General features: G+C 39.0%; 1 protein-coding gene across 4 annotated transcripts in view; it reads right to left on the bottom strand.

Annotated features, from left to right (window-relative positions):
• Nucleotides 1-1,576: 1,576 nt before the first annotated feature.
• FMO3 (flavin containing dimethylaniline monoxygenase 3) overlaps nucleotides 1,577-20,185 on the bottom strand; it is a 26,464-nt gene continuing 7,855 nt past the window's right edge. For 2 of the 4 annotated variants that reach the window (XM_045298227.1, XM_045298229.1), the window contains 7 exons: nucleotides 14,624-14,812; nucleotides 12,362-12,524; nucleotides 11,943-12,085; nucleotides 7,952-8,151; nucleotides 5,406-5,761; nucleotides 2,864-2,936; nucleotides 1,577-2,097 (listed from right to left, as the gene is read on the bottom strand). In XM_045298227.1, coding sequence (XP_045154162.1) covers nucleotides 1,755-2,097; nucleotides 2,864-2,936; nucleotides 5,406-5,761; nucleotides 7,952-8,151; nucleotides 11,943-12,085; nucleotides 12,362-12,524; nucleotides 14,624-14,812 — 1,467 coding nt within the window. In that variant the 3' untranslated portion in view covers nucleotides 1,577-1,754. The remainder of the gene's footprint in view (nucleotides 2,098-2,863; nucleotides 2,937-5,405; nucleotides 5,762-7,951; nucleotides 8,152-11,942; nucleotides 12,086-12,361; nucleotides 12,525-14,623; nucleotides 14,813-20,185) is intronic. The other 2 variants (XM_045298230.1, XM_045298228.1) reach the window with 2 other exon arrangements.

Raw genomic sequence — 20,185 nt, 5'->3', positions numbered from 1 at the left:
CATGCTTCCTGCCTTCGAGCTGATTCCAACTCATGACGACCCTCCAGGACAGGTTTGAACTGCTCCTGTGGGTTCCTAAAGCTAGAATTGTTTACCAGAGGAGAAAGCCCCATCGTTCTCGTGGGGCTGGTGGTTTCAGCGGGTGCTGCTGACCTTGAAGTCAGCTGCCGATGTGTAAAGCACTACACCAGCGGTTCTCAACCTGTGGGTCGTGACCCCTTTGGGGGTCGAACGACCCTTTCACAGGGGTCACCTGATTCATTACAGTAGCAACATTATAGTGATGAAGCAGCAACGAAAATAATTTTACGGTTGGGGGGGTCATCATGACATGAGCAACTGTATTAAAGGGTCACGGCATTAGGAAGATTGAGAACCACTGCATTACACCATTAGGGTTAAGAAAGATGACTAGAAATTGGATTATACTTGTTTTAATCTTCAAATTATTTGTGTCTCACTAAAATGTCAAACAAAATAAATTTTAGGGGTTATATTTAAGTTTTACTTACTTGGCTCCATTCAGGCCACACTGTTTTCAAAAAAGTTCCTTTTGTGAATATTTCACGTTGTGTGGAGGCTACCTAATACTATTTAGTAAAGGAAAAGCTTAATTTTTTTTACATTATCATAATTTTGTACATTGATGTACAAAAAACTTTGTTCCAGAGATAAAAAGTATATCAAGGGAACAAAAAAGAAAAGATTAAAGTATTAAACAAATTGTGATTTCTCTCTTCTCAAATATTTTATTGTTCCCTTGACTGCAGAATTGAAGTTGTGCTAAGAAATGTGCAGGAAAACAATCAGGAAATGCTCTGTGGACTGAGAATGCCAACAGTTAATATATCTGTTATGTAATGTCACACTTTAAGATTCTGCCTATCAAAATGTTAATTTATACTTTGGTTCCATTTTATTGATGCAATAATATTCATTTTTTAAAAGACAAATTTTAGATTTATTCTGGCATACCAAATGTTTATTCTATCAGACAGTGTTCAATTTTGACCACAGCTTTGGTTACATGCTTCGTTTTCTTTTCCTTTTAAAAAAAAATATAAAGCCTTCTATACCGCTAAAATGCTCAAGTATGCCCAAGTGTTTACTATTATTATCACTATTTTGTGTTAACATGTTATCAAATTCATTTTTTTAATTGAAATTATAAATAAAAGAAGTACTTGGCAGCTGTCAGTCGCTGTGCTTTGGGGTACTTTGGACAGCTTGTCTGCATGCAAGGGAGTCAGAGGTCTGGCCTGGAAGAGGCTGCATAACACACACATGGACGTAATGGCCAGGCGATCTACTTGACCCTAAAAATAATTTGTAGAGGTTTCTAGAGAGTCATCTATTGCAACTACTCTGCTTAATTTGTTTTTGTTCAGATATTAAATACACAGTTTAGATATGCCTTAAAGGAGAAAAAGAATCCTGTCAAAATGTTTGAGAGAGATGATTTAGGCTGCATATATTTAGATAATAGCTAATAAGCCTGGCACAGGGCCATAACTCTGATTGTCAAATGGTGGTGGAAGCTTGAAAGAAATGATTAATGGCTTTCTTCAGATCAAGACACGGCACTTACAGGAATTTATTTAATAGCCTAGAAATAACAGTGCTTTACTGACTAATGTCTACACAGTGCTTGCTCACAAAGAAAGCTGACTATGAAAGTAGGAGGCATTAAAGTCTTGATTAAATAGCAATTTGGGAATTGGCAGAAATTTTGAAAATCCTAGAGAGAATGATGATTAAATCAACACAAGCAAAATAGCAATGAACAGAACAGGAATTGCAAGGAGTTTGAGGCAATGGAAGAATAAGGAAGGCTTCCGAGGACCTCCAACAACTCTTGTCGTCATGGGTTTTAGGGTCCGGTCCCACTGGGTCAGGATGGCATCTCTGGCTCCTGGCCACTTCCCTGGACCCACCAGCCTAAACTGGTATGGGCAGCAAGGGCCAAAGAAAACTTCCAAGGCTAATTTGGGATCTGTGAGAAAAAGCCATAGGATGTTGGGTTTTGCCCCAATGAAGTTGGCAAGCTCATCCATATAAGTAATGTAATCCGTCTGAATGGTCTCGCTTTTGCCAAACCTAGAGGGAGTAGAGGAAACACGACCATGAATAGCCAAGCTCTGAGCAGAAACAAAGACAGAGAAAAACCCACACACCTTTGTATCAGTGTATTAACTGGAATCAATGTCAAGCCCTTGGGTTAATAATGAGACTATCTCTCTTATATACTGTAATTTATAGTTGTTTCAAAGAATTTTTATATTAATCTCATCTAGACAATTTTCAACACTGCAAAGGCAGCTGAGAAAGGCAGGGTTACTCCCATTTACGAACAGCTACATCACTGCTCTCTCCAGTGAGGGTATACGTTCATGGTCACTAAGCTAATTAGTGACAGAGCGAGGACTGCAGCCCAGATCTCCTGACTCATCTTTCTTTGTGAATCATTTTCACTAGAGGCACCTGTGTGAAGATAACCTATACATCTTTGAGGAGATATGGTTTATAGTCTAGAAGCCCATATTCATGTTTTCCCAAACCCCTCTAACTTCTAATCCTTTCCAGCTCTCCTCCTGTGATACCCGGCAGGATCCGTGGAGAGCTGGTTGTATAACGAACATTCTCCGTTCTATTCACTCTGTGTGTTGCATAAAATAGGACTTAGACAGTGTCACAATTAAATAGACCCTCAAATAAGTATTTGTTGGTTTGATGAATTTAGCTTATAGCTGAGAAACTTAAGGACCTCATTTGTGGTCACTGAAGCTTAAAGCAGTTCCAAACATTCGTAAGTTTTGACTTCTCAAGGGGAATCCCAGAATCCCTATTTAATAGGTATTTTTACCATTTCAGTTTCTTTCCCATTTTTTCATCGATATCCCTCATCATGTCTTCTACAGAAGGCAAAGTGCACGTTCCTGCAAAAACAACAGTCAAGGAAATCTGGCATAATGCTGGCTTGGATTTTTTCCTTTGGGATAAAAGTTATGAATCACATTAATAATTCTACTTTTTTTGTCACTATCCAGAAAAATAAAATCTCAAACAAGTAAACTGTTGGTTACTCTTTGAGACAAATATATAAACCATCCCTAGTATTCTTGGAATGATTGTCATAATAATTTTAAAATGCTAACCTAATAGCTTTATTATAAAGTTTGCACCTAAACTGCTTATCAGATGTTTAAAATGTTTCTAGGATTATATTCTAATTTATCACCAATCTTTTCATGAAGATTATCTAATCAATATTCACCCCCAAATACAGGTAAATAGGCATCTCTTTTTTAAGATTTCAGGAAAAAATAAACTTCATAGGAAATAACCCTACTTTGCCAAAAAAGGGAATTTCTAATAAAGTATAGAATTTAGTGAAGTCCCCATTATTGAATCCAACAGTTATTGGATAAGACTGAGAATACGGATTCTCTATAAGTCATCAAGGGCAATGGGACCCAGGAGAGTTGGGACAACTCCAGGATTTCAGCCTCATTCAAGTTCAAAGATACTTCAATTGGAGGTGTTTTGTTTTATTTTGTCCTGTCTTTCTGGGAATCTTGGCATCATTTTGAACAAGACTAAAACTACCAGTTCAGTTCTGATTCCTTCAGGCCTATGGCGACTTACGGATTCCCTGTTCCAGCAGTCATTACTAACTGAGTCTCCTAAGCAAGCTTTGCTAGTCTGGCTTTGTTCCAACTGTTGTAGGCTGTCCTATCCCTGGAAAGAAGGCAAAGGGAAGTGGAGAAGGGAGAACAGAAGAAAGGGAAGAGGTTGGGCACAGTAACCCACCAGTTACAACCACTGGGTGGCTTGTACCTGGCTCCTCTGTCCTGATAGTCTGTTTCTCCCAAACTGGGTGGTTTACCTTAGCTTTCATTTCCTCTAAGAGTAAGTCTTTGCTTTGTGCATCGATATCCTGTTAAATGGGTCTCTGCTTTCCTGCCCCCTTCCTTCGGAGTCCGGATTACAACTAGAGTCCTCACAACATAAAAGTCCTGCCCCCAATGCAAGTTTATTGGTTCTGAACTCTTTCTGGGTGTAACTTGATACCATCAATTTTGCTCCTTCTCCAGAGCAACATCACTCAACAACACATTTCTGCGTGGGCTGGGAAAATATAAAGGAGATTAAGGAGGATGGCTGACAAAGTGGGTATACAACTGGTTTCAAGAGGTGGCATAAGATACACAGTGGCAGTTCTTAAACTCTGGAATAAGAAAAGCCTTGAACCTCCCCCAAGTCAGGGAAAGTATAGAAGGCTCATAACACTGCTTCAGAAGGACGTAAGCCTGTCAAATCTCCCTCATCCAGATTTACATGCCTATAAATTCAACTAAACTCTGTGCACGGAACTTTGATATTTCAGCTTGGGCCCCAGTCATGGCCCCACTTGGTTTTATGATCTGCAAGTTCCCACATCCCCATTCGAACCTTAGTGAGAATCCTCCTGGAGGATGCTGCTTGCCTTTCTTTCCTGCCTGCCCCCAATAACATTTGTTGCTTTCTCTTGCTTTTTAAAATATAGATACTTAGTAGTTCTGCATATTAGAGACAATCTACCCCCTCTAAAACGATCTGTCTCTACTATTTCATTATTTGACTTATCAGACATGTGGCAGGGGAGAAAACAGCGGAAACGTCACTGTCTCTTCAGGAATAATTCTTTTCTGGAGCTGTGCATATCTGAAGTTTGCCTGAATATTGGCTCGGTAACATCTTTCCTCACTAAGCTCTCAAGCAATGCCATTTGACCGAGTTTTGACATTATAATTTTACAAAGTTGTCATGTACTTCAGACCAAGAGTTTTGGTACTGTTAAGCTTAATGAGTGATCTAGGGTTAGTTATGAGCAACATTAAATTATAAATCACACATAACTCTTCTAATAGCCATATGTCATTGCATATGATAATTCAAATGTGATATGTTTTAATTTGCTTGTGTATTATAGCAGAGGAATATAGAAGCATACTCTCTCACAACTGAATGGAACCTAGGATTTTTGTTGTCAGTTATATCTGACCTTCTCTGACTCAGGACCCCCTGTGTACAGAGTAGAATTTCTCTGGATTTTCATCACCTTAGGGAAGAAGATGGCCAGATCTGTCTTCTAAGGTGCCTCTGAGTGGGTTTGAACTGACAACCTTTTAGCTAATAGTTGAGCACTTAACCACCCAAGGACTGCCGCGTTACAAATTATCATAATTATGTGATCTTATAAATTTATCTAAAATATAGATATGATAATCATGTAATTAATATAACTAGAACGTATAAAATTAATTGTTAGTCCATTGTAATTAGGGGTCTTCTTTACACAAAGACCCAACGGCATTCTCATTAGTACCCATTTTTCTAATCAGTCAACTTCCCTTTTCACTCACCTTTTATTACTTGCACTGCCCAGCGAGCCTGCAGGTCAGTTGTAGGGATGGCCGCCCCAAGGGACTGGACAAGACCAATTACTGCCATAGTTGACTTCTCTAGTAGAGGAGGGAAGATACCTTTAAATAAGGTGACCTCGTTTTTCCTGCTTTTGATGATGGATTCATCAAGGAAAGGGTAGGCATAGCTATATCCTGTTGCAAAAATGACACAATCGATGGCCTTAAACATGGTTCCATCCTCAAAAATGGCCGAGGTTTCTGTGAATTCCTTCACATTAGGCTTAATGGACACAGTGCCGCACAGAATGCAAGCTGGGAGCTCATCGTTAAACACAGGCTCTTTCCTCAGGGTTCTGTGTGGAAAGTAGAGACGACAGAACTGTATTACTTCCAGTTTGTTTTATTGGTATCTGTATCTCGATGTATGTGTGTGGGAGAGCGAAGAGGCTTCAGCTCCTGTAAAGGTTTATCGTCTTGGAAACCCAGAGGGCCTGTTCTATTCTGTCCTGTACGGTCATTGTAAGTTGGAATCAACTTAGCTGTGTGTTTTGGTTAACTATATCTTTATGGGATGTAGACTTAGCTAGATGCATAGATACATTGATATCTCACTTATATACACTCAACTCACTGCCATCAAGTTGATTCTGACTCACTGCCACCCTTAGGACCAGGTAGAATCGCCCCCGTGTGTTTCTGAGGTCGCCCATCTTTATGGGAGCAGTGGCTTGTCCTTCTCTCAGTGAGTGGCTGATGGGTTTGAACTGCTGACCTCATGGTTGGCAGCCCAACTCACAAGCCACTCTGCCACCAGCACTCCTTATAAAGACACGTAGTTATATTAATAAGGAAGGGGAAATTACCCAATATTTTTCCTGTGCTATGGAGTGTTGATGAAGGACAAAACTGACAGGGTAACAGTGTGAAGAAACAGGGCTCGCCTTTTGCTGACCCCTCCTCTATTTCTTATAGCCTTTCCCTTCTGAATCAAACGTCTAATAGACATTTCAACTTTACTATGCATAGAATGACTCCTGTGCTGGTTTCCATAAGCCTACATCATTTTTCATCTCAGTATGTGAACTCCAAGCTTGCGTGCTTGCTCAGATTAAAAATCTGGCAAATATCCATGATTTCTCTGTTGCTGTCATGCTATTCAAATGCAACAGGAATCCAGTTTGTTCTGCCTTCAAAATATACCAGAAACGGATCATTTTTGACCATTTACTACTAAGATTCAAGTGCACTCACCTCACTTCTCATCTGGGTTTTTATCAAAAGTTTTTTACCTTGGGTTTTTTCCTTTCTACTATGCTCCTCTATTGAAAGATTACCACAGCGGCCAGTGACCACGTCAGTGTTAATTTAGATCTTATTACAGCTCTACTTAAGGGTTCTTACAATGGTCTACAAGGCTCAAAGTCATTTAGTAGTTGTGTTTTTAAAAACCAAACTGGCCTCAGCTTTTATGGCTATATCCTCACTGCTTTACTCCAGGCCGAGAGGTCCCTTAAATAGTCACCTTTGCCATGGCTGTCTCTTCTACCAGGAACACTCTTCCTTGGACATTTACATGGCTCACTTTCTTATCCCCTTCAGGACTTTACTTGGATGTCTCCTCAGTGACATTGATCCTGAAGATACTCCTCAAGACCCTTTCCTGCTTTGTATTTCTCTCCAAATAGCATGCGTCTCCATATGATCGACTGCCACTCATTTCTGCTCTGTTTCCAACTATTAGAACATAAGTTCCAGGAAACCAGGGAATTTTGCCTGTTTTATTCATTGTTGATATTGCAGGGCTTAGGACAGGGCCCGCCATACAATAAATGCTTGATAAACATTTGCTGAATTAACATATGGACTAGGTTGCCTTCAGTGTACAACATGGGTTCTAATAATAGGGATGTCAATATAATTTTTCATCATGTGACTAGCTCAAGGAGAGAGTGAGGGGCCACAGTTGAGTGTAAGGACTTCATTCAGTGTGTGTGAGGCAGGCAGAGGGACTTGTGTACAGAGGAACTCTTTCTGCTTATTTTAACCTAACTTTGGGTTATATAAGAGACAGTTGAGCACAGTGGTTCAGAATGAGAGGCTCTGGAGTCAATGGACCAGGGCTTGTTGGAAATCTTGGTTCTAATTCTTGGTCTGTGTTACTTTGGTAGTCACTAATTTCACAGATTCTCAATTTTCTTACCTTTAAAATGTGGATAATAATGGAGTCCTCCTTACAGAGTTGTTGGGAGGATTAATAGAAATAATGCCTGTAAAGGCATTAGTACCAGCTCTGGCATGTATTAGAGCTAAACATGTTCACTGTAACTATCATTACTTTTGAGACTAATTCCTGATGTGTTATATAACTTCCCAGCTGTACAAATCTGGTAAAGTGAATTGTGAAATTGGAGAGGACTCTTAATTTATCCTCTGAGGTTTGAAATTGGATTGCTCCACAACTGTTGATTTACTTGAGAGCTTTCTTTCAGTTGTTGACATGGAAATGAACATTAACAAACATACAGTGTTGACCTCCGTTTTACCCATTTAAAGGCATCAAGCCATAGTTCTCATGCTTGAATCTTGAATTCATCTGCTTCATGTACCACCAGTCAGAGATGGCTGTCGGTAAAGTGTTCTTGAGGAAGGTTTCAAATCGGGTGATAAACAGCATGTCCCATGGGTATCCATCGTCCCAGACCCTGCTCATCACCCAGGAGCCACTTCTGGAGCTGATGATGACCTTTGAAAACACCAATTCAACTGTGAAAGTAGTGACTTCCATGATGGATACTGTGTCAAGCTCCCAGACCCCCTCAGGACCAGATCTATTAGTCCAGCTGCTGACAGTGTAGCTTTCATCCCTCTGAGAGTGGTCTCATCCAGGGTCTTGCCCTTCTGAGGTGTCCACATCTAATGAATGGTGGGTGCAGGGCATTAAAAGTTCTGCCCCTTGCCCCAACTTGAGACAACTCCAGAGCACCATCCAAGCTTCAGAGTAAAGTAAAAGGGAAGTTTTCATCCTTCCTGCACAGCTTTGACCCTGTGAGTACTCCCAAAGAATCCTCCTGTACTTTCATCCACATCTCAGCGTCAGATTCTCAGACAAACGAACCTGACAAGGCCAGCTTTCCAGGCAACTTTTCATATACTAATCAAATCTTAGATGATATAGATGACGATTCATTGAATTCTAGCCATACTTCCCTAATACTTACCTGTTTAAATATCGTCTAAAAAGAAATAATTATGATCCCAAATTGTGGCATTTCAACAAAAGTCCCAACCCTTATTCCAACAGAGGGCAAAAGATTTGGAATCAGAAAGATTTAAACTAAATTTTTTTACTTTACCACATTAGTAATTATGAGATTTGGGGCAACTGTCTTTAACATCTCCCATCTTCAGCTTCTTCATTCTTAAGATGGGGATAATAAGTATCGACCACATAGAATTTGTGTAAGGAGTAATCCAGTGTGACTATTTGTAGAATGTGCACCACATTGCCTGGCATGTAGTAGATGTGAGTTCTTCTCATTCCTCTTTTTGTTATAGTACCCAAAGAGGACAATTTTCAAGGCACTTTTAAAGTTTGGATAAGTAAAGTCACTTATACAGCTACTACTTGTAATGGAGGCTGGTCAAATAACAAGAGATCGAAGGATCAATTTGCAAGAGCCTCTGAACTTTGTTATTCTTCTCTCTAATTTATCCTAAAAACTATCTTAAACTCTCCCGAAAGCTATTATTTCATTGTATCTTGCTCTAACTCCAGGAGCAGAAATGATTTATTATTATTTATGGAGAAATTAAATTTCCTTAGCCTGTCAATCAATTCTTACAATACAAAATACTTTGACTCCAAACATTCTTTCCTGTCTCAGTTTCCACAACTACTTTGTTCTTTGGAATTACAAGACCTGATTTCTCAATCTTCTAACACAACAACTCGAACATTAACTTCATTTATGACTTTCAAGGCGATAATTGATGTATCTAGTCAGTATCCTTTTATGCAAAATGGGTTTATTAAAATCTTTCTCCCTACAAAGTAACTAATTTATGTGCATTTGTTTAAGTACCATAATGCATTCTACAATTTACAAATATTATTAACACTCTCCACTCCATAATATAAATCTGTAATGCAGCCATTCCTCACTAATTGACGAGGTTAGGTTCCAAAGATCAGGTCCTTATGTGAAAATGGAATATGACCACATCATATTACAAAATGGAGAATCGGTACATCATTGCATAGCTGCCAAATTGCATCACTGCACAATTCACAATCCAACGAGAATCATGGCCCTGCCAGCTAGACACATAACCTTAATGTTCACAACCAGCAACACTCTCATTTTGCACTTTGGTGTTCATTACTGCCAGATGTACATAAGTAATGCACAAAATAATGAGCTAGTACATTTTTTACTGTGTTTGTAAATGAGATAAGTAGTCAAATAGGCAGCACACATTCTACATAACTTTGATCCTGTTGTTCTCCCTGCCTGGAACACCTCTGCCACCTCTTCAACCTGGTGATTTATCTTCATCATTTCCAGACTGACTTAGGCATACCTCCTTCTGGAGTCCTCTAATTAGCAAAGCCTTTGATCTGTCATCAAAACCATTGATGTCTGAAGCACTCGATTATTCTAGTGGTAGCTCTTTCACGTACTATGGCAATACTTACTCCTGTCAGACTGTGATGTTAAACAGTGTTTTGATCTGCTGTATATAGGGTCACTATGGGTTGGAACCAATTTTACTGCACCCAATAACAACAACAACTCTGGGTGTCTTGAAATTTGAGCTATTGGCTGAATGCATTAATCATGTGCACCACCCAGCGACTCTGAACAGACAGATAGAAATGCGTTTTTTATACCATGTGGTTTGTTGTGCTCTTTCTTCTCTGATTGTAATAAAAAAGGCATAACTAGACCTGTGCTGTATATGGTTATGGACTGGATTGTGCTCCCTCCCAAAATATTTATTAATTTGACTAAGCCATCAATCTTAGTATTACATAATTGTCCTCATTTTGTCATCTGATGTAATTATTTTATGTGTTGCAAATTCTAACTTCTATGATGTTAATAAGGCAGCATTAGAGGCAAGGGCAAGATGCAATCTACTGGATTAATTTGCATCTGAAACAATCTCTTTGAGATATAAAAGAGAATAAACTAGCAAGCAGAAAGGAGGAAGCTGACTATCACTAAGAAAGAAGAGCTGGGATCAGCATAATCTTGCTAAGCACCTCATGTTAAGACAAATGGAGACCTCCAAGGAAGACTGGGTCCACGAATGTTGAAAGGAAAACAAGACCTTCCTCTAGAACCAGTAGAGAGGACCCTCCCCTAAAGCCAGCACTCTGACTTTGCACTTCGACTCTCCACTGTGAGAGGATAAATTTGCTTATGAAGTTTGTCTACTGTGGTGTTTCTATTATAGCGGCACTAGTTAGCTAACACAGTGACACCCAGCATGACATCAGTGGGCACTATGACTGAAGATACGGTTTCTGGCTTTGAGCCTTCAGACAATCGCATTTTAACAAATCCTCCAAAGCCAATAGATGGCATTTAGTTGAACTCCTTAACATGTCCTCAAGAACCCTGCCCTGTACCTCTTCTCTGTCTTCACTCCAAGGCCTCCTCCTGCCATTCTTTTCTAGACACCCCCCCCCCCCACTGAGTTCCGATTGGCGAGGCCTTCTTCCTGCTTCCAGACCACCTGTCCCAAGCCCTGTGCTGCTGTCGGTGCCACTTTTATTTCTCAGCTTTAATGCCATATGTTCAACAGGGTCTTGGCAGGTTTTACAACATAATTTTTCTTTCCTGGTACTTTTCAGGAGTATAAATAAGATATTTTTACATTTACTTACTTACTCATTTAATGTTTGTTTTCTACAATAGACTTTGAATTTCAGGACAGGGACCATGTCTTTTTTGGTGTTGTTCACCGTTTCTGCTCAGCACCCCAGCCAGTGCCTGACACCTAGTGGCCCCTCAATAATCAGGATAGACGGAATGACGGTATGAATGAATGGATACAGAACTTTATATTGCTTAAATAATGTTTACATGCTTTAACTGCTTAACAAGACCCCAACGCATCTTCTACATTTATCTCTGTTTCACTGTTGAACAAATAGAGACAAAGAGAGATTGAAGTTCTTGACCGAGTGTCAGAACCCTCATGCACACTTATTTTATGAGACTTGATCAACACATTAGACACACAATGCTTTGAAGGAGAAGACTGTTGAATATATAGCTCCTTGTCATAACTTGACACAACTCCTTGTCAAAGATCTGCCTTTGCTTTCATGCTTATGTGAAAGACCTATGTGAAAACCTAACCCTTTAACATGGATTTTAAATATCATTTAGTTTTCAGATCAAGCACCTGGTCTTCCCCCAATTTCACATCAGACCTTTCACATGACAACAATTATTTTGTCTTTAAAGATACTCCACCCTTCCTTACTCTTCCTCATCCTCACCCACTACCTGGAAGTGGTACCTTTTCTGCTGTGCGGCTGATTTCTGTGGCAATATCACAGCCTGAATTCCCCAAACCAATCACTAGGACGCGCTTCCCCTTGAATGTTCCTGGTTCCTTATAGTCTCGGCTGTGGAAATATTTGCCTTTAAAAAGTTTTAGACCTGAATGAAAAGTAGGAAATAGAAATGATTAATTTTCATTAAAAAATAACGTGCTTTAACAGAAGTGACTTTGTGAGGGGATATAGTCACAGTAATGTGGAATGTTAACATGTCTCGTATAGTTCTTTGGGCAAACATAATAGAAATGTATTTTAGTTTAACCAGTCTGCAGATAGAAAGACAGATAGATTGATGCAGAGATAGAGGTATATAGAAATCCAGATATCAAAAGTATATTGTCAGATGTGGAGGTAGGAGGCTCAATTTGGGGCTTACCTGGAAAGGACTCTTTTGGTAGATTGGGGTACACATGATGTCCAGAACAAACCATTACAGCATCAAAAATAGCAGATTCCTGTTTCCCGTCCTCTTCACTAGTAATAACCCATTGGCCGGTGGTTGAGAAATTAGAATGTTTCCTTACGCTGCATACAAGTGTCTAAGAGAAATACAGAAATAAAACCTCTTCTGTTAGCAGATGGATTTGACCCAACCTCGTCCAATATTCAGAAAGAAAATCCTTAATAGATAGTGGCTTATGGAAAGAAATGCATCACTACTAGAATATATTTTACAAATTTTAAATTCCCCGAGGAAATCCACACACTAGAGCATGTATATTGTTTATTCTTACATTATTTATTTATAGTGTTTTCCATAGTTGAAAAGTGATTGTCTTTTTATGGTAGTGACTCTAATGATAGTTTAAGTGAAAGAGGTACATCTTACATGGAGCAAGCTATCTCGTGGTCAATAGTTTTTGTAATAAATACATGTTTAGTCCTAGTTGCCGGTCAATGTGTCATCGCATTAAAAAAATCTTTGAGTTCTTATGACTATATTTGGAAGGACATCTCTATTTGATCTTAATGTAGCTTATATATATATAAATATATATAAGTACACACATATATATATATGCATCAACATAATACTTTCGTTACTTAAGAATGATGATAATGAAATGAACACTTCTGAACCCATAAAACATACATGTCATTTATTTAGAATATTTCTAGTGTTGCTTTGTGCTATTACAATTGACACCTTTTTTGGATGATGGTCTCTCTAGTTACGAGTTTGCAGAAATGCAATGGACTTTTACGTCTTGATCCTAATACTGCCACTCTATCGTCTCACAGTGTTGTTGTTGGGTGCCACCGAGGCAGTCTTGACCCACAGCAACCTTGTGCAGAACAGAATGAAACACACCATCCTCATGATTGTTCGTTGGAGTTCATTTTTATAGCCACTGTGTCAATCCATCTCCTCGAGGGCCTCCCTCTCTTTCACCATGTCTATTTTATCTACATCTTTATTCTTAATAGTATGCTTTAGCACTTTTACTCTCCCCATGCCACAAACTGCCAGTTATTCCTCAAGTATTGATTTTATTAGAATTTTCAAAGAATTAACTTCATTTTTTCTTTTAAAAAAGGAGGCTCTTACAGATATTATAAGAATCCACAAACCAATTATATCAAGCAAACTTATGCAGATGATGCCATCATTTTCAAAACATTTTCTTTCAACTTGAGCCCCTTCATAACAGATCCTCTTTATATCTGCCCCTGCCTACCACACTCATGAACACCTAATAAATTATATATTATTCTTATTTTTTTTCATATCTTAAACCATCCAATGTATCCCTTAACCAGATAACAGAACTGTGGGTGAACCATGCTTTTTGTTATAGGTCTTATGGCTCTTAAGCCAATAACCTTGCTTGCCTTTCTTCATTTCTTTTTTTTTAATCACTTTATTGGGGGCTCATACAACTCTTATCATAATTCATCCATGCATCCATTGTGTCAAGCACATTTGTACATTTGTTTCCATCATCATTCTCAAAATATTTGCTTTCTACTTGAGCCCTTGGTATCAGCTCCTCATTTTTCCCCTCCCTCCTTGCTCCCCCTCCTCATGAACCCTTGATAATTTATAAATTATTACTATTTTGTCATGTCTTAAACTGTCCGACATCTACCTTCACCCACTTTTCTGTTGTCTCCCCCAGGAAGGTAGTTCTATGCAGATCCTTGTAATTGGTTCCCCGTTTCTCCCCCACCCTCCCTCCATCCCCTCTTCATGCTGTGTTCTTGGGATTTATCCTGCCTTTCTTTTCATGATTCTTTATCCATTCTTACCTTTTGAATTTTGAAACTTTTCTCATTTTCTAATATGACCGTTCAAGATGATTATTTCTTATACATCTAGCTTTATCTGCTTACAAGTTTTCATATTTAGGATCTAGATTTTCCTTTAGTTCTCAATGTTTTAAAATTTATATAAAATTTTCCCATGATCCTACGTTATTTAAAAATAAAATGCTTTTAAATTCAAATTTGTGGATATTTGATTTCTGGGTTGTGGATTTCTAAGTTAATGGCATTGTGCCATAAGACCCCTATGTGGCCACTATTAAAAATGTTGACAAATAATAAAGAGATACTGAAAGGGAAACATAGGAATCCAGTAATAAACATGGACTTCCTCACAGTTTTGCCAAAGACTAATTTATTGATAACAACTTACCTTAAATTTTATGTATCTCAGAAGGTTCTTTTTCCTGGCAAATAAAACAATGTATTCCTGGAGCTTTCGGTTATGCATAAAGTTAGGGAAGTCGTCAGGATATGGGAAGTCTGGAAAACACATCATTTCTTTGGAGGAGTTGGTAAAGACCGACTGGTAAATGCTAGCTCTGCCTTCCTCTGCATGGTCCTGTGAATACGTAATTATTCATGGAAAGAGGGTTTTAAATGAGGATCAGGGGAAGTTCCAAATAGTAATCACTTATTTTGAATCTGATTTTACATGAAAGCAAATTCAGTAGGGTAAGGCACAAATAAGTGTTACTTTAAATAATTGATGCTAATTACAAAGGCTTATCAAGGGGATTAGGATGTAACATGTATCTTTCTTAATATCTTTATTTTTCTTAGGGAATGAATTTTGAATCTTATGGCATCCTTTTGGGACTCTGTGATTAGGGTCATTACTATTTCCTTTGAGCCAATTTGAATGCAGTGACGGATGTTTTCCAAAGCTCAATCTATAAGATTTGCAGGTATCAAATCAGAGGGGTCAGAGAGCATTAGCAGGATCCTTGAATTTGAGAATCTTCATCTTTCCTTGACCACAGGACCACATAAGTACCCCTTCCTCAAAAAGCCAGGTGCCGTCTTACAGATTCTTTTCCCCTCTCTCCGACTCTTTGTAAGGTTTTGCTCTCACCTAAGCCTAGATTCCTAAGAGGTCTTTTTGAAAACACTGATTTAGAATCATTTGGTTACTACACTCCAACCAAAAGTTTAGATAAATTCTAGATATAGAATATTTCTCACCTAATAGGACAAAGGCTAATTGGTATAGTTTATCTTGTATGGATTGATGATAAATATTTGTTTATTGTCTTTCTATGCGGCAGATTTGGGTTTGAAACTGGTTTCCAGCATTACTCAATCACCCATCTCTCATTAGTAGTAAGAGGCTGTTCTTTTAACCAGCAGAAAGGTCCAGATGGGCTGGGTCCATTTGCAATGTCCTCTGGTACAGAAGTGGATGGAATGAAAGGATCGTGAAGCTGGACGTGGGCTGGGAGTGAGAAGAGACCACGATAAAAAGATAATTTAAATAATGTGATGATTTTTTTGTTTTGGTTTTAAATGTAAATTATTGCTTTTGAAAACTATATAATTTAATTTTTGATAGAGAGCATCACAAAGTTGATGGAAAGATTCCAGTACTTTTCATTCTATTTTCTCACAAACTGATTGTATTCAACAATCTGATTGTGACCTGCTTCAACATCTAGTCATTGGTTCTCCCTGGCCAGTACAAGGTAGACACCAGTCAGGAGAAGCCGGCCAGCCTCCGATGGAGCGGGTAGCCTTTGTTGAGGAGGTTCTCTTTGTCCAGTGGAATCGGGTGATTTTTTAAAATCCGATTAAATGCTGCGTGCATTTTAGGATTGTGAAATTTAAGAAGGCTGTTATTTCTTTATTAGAAAAAAGATTTTTAAAAGATAAACTATTCACATGTAATCTCCAGCGAGGTATCGGATGGCTATGAGTCTCCATCGACTCGATAACAGTGAATTTTGTCTTGGTTTGTGACATTAAATCAATGAGGCTTTGTAATTTCAGGATGAATTATATTACATTAGGTGTTAGGACACCAGGTTATTTGGATACTTTAAAGCTCAAGCCACTTTTCACCTGTCAGAATGCTGTTTTGTTTTAGAAAAAAGAAAGAGGAAGATATACAAAGGTTGAAAGTCATTGAATGACATTCTGTAAGCTTCCTTGCATATTGATATCACTGTAGTGAAATATTGTTTTTGAAAATAAGTTAATTAAACTTGATTCAATAGGTCTAGACATGTTCTGTTTCCCTTGTAACACAAATAATACATTAACGGTAAATATTAGAACGCACAAAGAAACGTCATGAAGAAAATATAACTCACACATGATTATTTTCTTTTGAGATTGATTTTCTGTTAGCATTTTAGTTATACTCTTTCAGACTCTTCTCTATCTATATGTATATGGATTTTTCGTACACAAGTGAATTGAATGCTATGTGCATTATTTTATAAGTTCTTCCTCCACTTACACATCAGACATGGGAGACAGATGAGGTTTTCTACTCCCATACATCATTACAGTCTCAGAAAACCCAGGAGCAGTTCTGCTCTGCCCTACAGCATCACCGAGTCAGCATTGACTTGATGGCAGGGAGTTTGTGGAAAATTCTATTATCTTTTAACTCCATTTTCCACAAATCCCTCTAGTTTGCATACACACATACCCTGTTTCCCCGAAAGTAAGACATCCCCTGAAATAAGACCTACGTACAGTTTTGCCTCTAACTGAAATATAAGGCACCCTGCAAAATAAGACCTCCCCAAAAATAAGGCCCCTGAAGCTACTTTAACTCTGGACTCTGGACCGTAGTGGAGGGTGCTGCTGTGCAGCTCACTGTTGGCCACAGCACAGCCAGAGCAGACAGGAAGTGCGAGGTCTCTTTTAATAAAACAGTAAATGATAAATGTGTACCGTAGTCTTCTTCATGGAAAAATAAGTCATCCCCTGAAAATAAGACCTAGTGCATCTTTGGGAGCAAAAATTAATATAAGACGCTGTCTTATTTTGGGGGAAACAGGGTATGCAGATATATATGAAACTTATTTTATTTGATAAATCTTCTGAAAAAGACCCATTAAAGTGTTAAAACACAACGATGTCAATTTGATGATTAAGGTGCATCCAATGCAAGCCATAGTATTTATAATCACTTCATATGCCTGGGAAGATTTTTAAACAAGAAAGACAGAAGAAGAATTTATGTATTCAAACTGTGGTGTTGATGAAGTACATTGAATATGCTGTGGATGTCTAGAAGGAAAAACAAATAAGTCCTAGAAAATTAAAGGTGGTAAGAGTTTGACTTGCTTGCTTTGGACATAGTCTTAGGAAAGGTGAATTTCTAGACAAGGGTGCAACATTTGGTAACACAGAGGGATAAAAAAACATAAAAACTCAGTGAGATGGACTGACATAGTAGCCACAAAAATGGACACAAACTTGCTAATGGAAATGGTGCGAACAAGATCAGTCAACATAAAACCAAGACCAAACTCACTGCCATTGATTCAATTCTAACTCAGGGGGCCCTACAGGACAGTCAGGACTACTCCAGAGCACTCCAGAACCACTCCATAATCCCCCATAATTCTTCATTATGGCTAAAATAAAGAAAATATAGCTATTTTGTCCATTCTCGCTTCACTTCCCTCAGAATGCAATGTCTTTCCCAAGGAAATCTGACTGGCTGTTCAAGTGTTGTATCTGCTGTGTGACCCATGTGCCGGAATAGTGAAGAAAGTGTGTCTGAGGACTGACTGTTCTGCTTCCCAAGTAGACAAATAGGCATGGACTCGCCATTTAACCAAATAGACACAAGTTACGTATACTCTGATTAAGCAGTTGCTATGAGTCAGAACACACTCAATGGCAGTGAATTTTGGAGAAAGTATACAAGTTGGGGTAGAGGAAAGCAGTTATTCAACAAACTGAATTTGGAATGCTGCTTAAAAAGAGCCCATGGTAGCTGGGCTATATAACATGATGAATGCCCCTTCCAAACTGTTTTCACATCACTTTCAAGAACCCCTTTGACTCAGTTTTCAGTCCCCTGAATAGTTACCCGTTTTTATCCGAGACTCTGACTTCTTTTTAACTGTAGCCTGATTCAGCTCTTCCATGGCTCAAGCCTTAAAATATGTACAAAAGCCACAGCAGAGAAGATTACCTATATGCAAATAATTGAAGTAATCAAGCAGCATTAATATTTTAGGAGCAGATTTACTGATATGGAAACAATAGTCAAAAGTTGCCAGGACCTGCAAAAATTGAGAAAAACAAAAAACAAACCAAGGAAAAAGTTATGGTGTTTTAGAACTTATCATTTTCACTTTTCAAGGGCCAATAAAATTCCTAAAGTGTGTCAAGAAAACCCCATTTTCCTCCTTAAAATAAAAAAAATACTTCAATAGCAACAGCTGCAGCCATCATCTTACACATTAAATATTTTTTCCTCGGATGAAAGATCAAACTACAGATTTCTGTGGATAATTGTTGGTCCATAATTGAGAGCATCCAGCACTAGAGATTTTTCATAGGGCTCATATAACTCAAAGTTGTCAGTGCTACCAGGGTAAGAATTTTTAATATATTTAAATATTAAATTATGTCAAAAGCAAGAGTAATTGGGGTTGGACTCTTTGACAAGTGATTACATGGCAGCTCAGGTGCAAGGTTTTCCTTGTAGAACTGTGATCTTGAAAGAGGGCATGAATTCTTGCCACTCATTTGGTTTGTTGTCCCAGCTGGTGTGAAGGTTGGGAAAGGAGGTGAAAAGATTAGTAGCTTTTGGTGCATTTAGGAAGCTTGACAGAAATGATAATCAACACAAGGTGAAAGGATACATTCAGAACAAATTAATATATTGTCTAGAAAAATGGGAGGGAGTGAACAAAGAGTTGTATTCTCAGAAGAAGGAGATTCTCTTCATGAAATCAAGAAACAGTTTACTGACTTATTATTTGGGGACTCCAGACAAGGGGTAATATTTTGCTAGACGTCTAGCCTGGCCACAAAGGACATTATTTTTACAGTGAATTAAAACAATAGGGAGATGCCTTGTCTGGCATAGAGCAAGGGTTAAGAGTAAGAACTAGAAGGGACAAGAATGTACTGCAGGTAACAGAGTCCAGATGATGCAGAGTTAACTTAGTTGGCTGTAAATCAAAAGGTTGGACATTGAATCCACACAGAGCAAGTCCTAGCTGTCTACTTTGAAAAATCATCATCGAAAACCCTAGAGCACAGTTCCACTCTGATACACACGAAAACATGACAGCAATTTTTTTTTAAGAAAACAGTTACAGGACTTTTGGGAAGATGGCTGCGTGGTAGAGATAAGCTAACTGCATCAGGAGCTCTGCAGGCAATTACCAATTTGGGGTGGACAGGGAGGCTGACTGGAGAGTTGAGACATGCAGTGGGGCCCCAGGGGTCTGTACCAATGTGTGGGCAGACCTAGCCCACAGCATTGACCTGCACTGCCCTTCCAGCACACTTAGCCAAGCTGCAGCTGTGTGTGGCCTGGTCCCAGGCCCACATCTCCTGCATCACCTGCCCAGACCTGCCCAGGGATTGTGGCCCCACCCATCACCTCAGCTTCACCACCCCACCCTCAGTCCGTCACAGCCACTTCAAGGCCCCAACCCCCACCTCCTGCTGATGCTTCTTGACTTTTGGCTCTGCCCAGGGCCCTTACCTCTTGCTTCCTGTGAAAACAGCCTGCCCAGCACCACCCCTGCTCCCCAAGAGCACCCTGTCCACACCTCCTGAAATGGCCAACTGAACTGCCTACCAAAAAGAGAATCTTGGGTGTCTAGGGAGAGAGCAAAACCCCAGCGAGTTAGAGACACAGCATGAGTTAGTTAATTGTGCCAGCCTGGCCGATAATCACATGTGGTGCTGGTTGAAAGGCGGAGGGATAAATGGGTGGTGAGCCTCGCCTTTC

This window comes from Echinops telfairi, unplaced genomic scaffold (assembly GCF_000313985.2).
Source record: "Echinops telfairi isolate 266 unplaced genomic scaffold, ASM31398v2 ScPeMD7_7424;HRSCAF=8462, whole genome shotgun sequence".
NCBI lineage: Eukaryota > Metazoa > Chordata > Mammalia > Afrosoricida > Tenrecidae > Echinops > Echinops telfairi.
The sequence above is the reverse complement of the archived record's forward strand: the minus strand, read 5'-3'. Positions and strand labels throughout refer to the sequence as shown.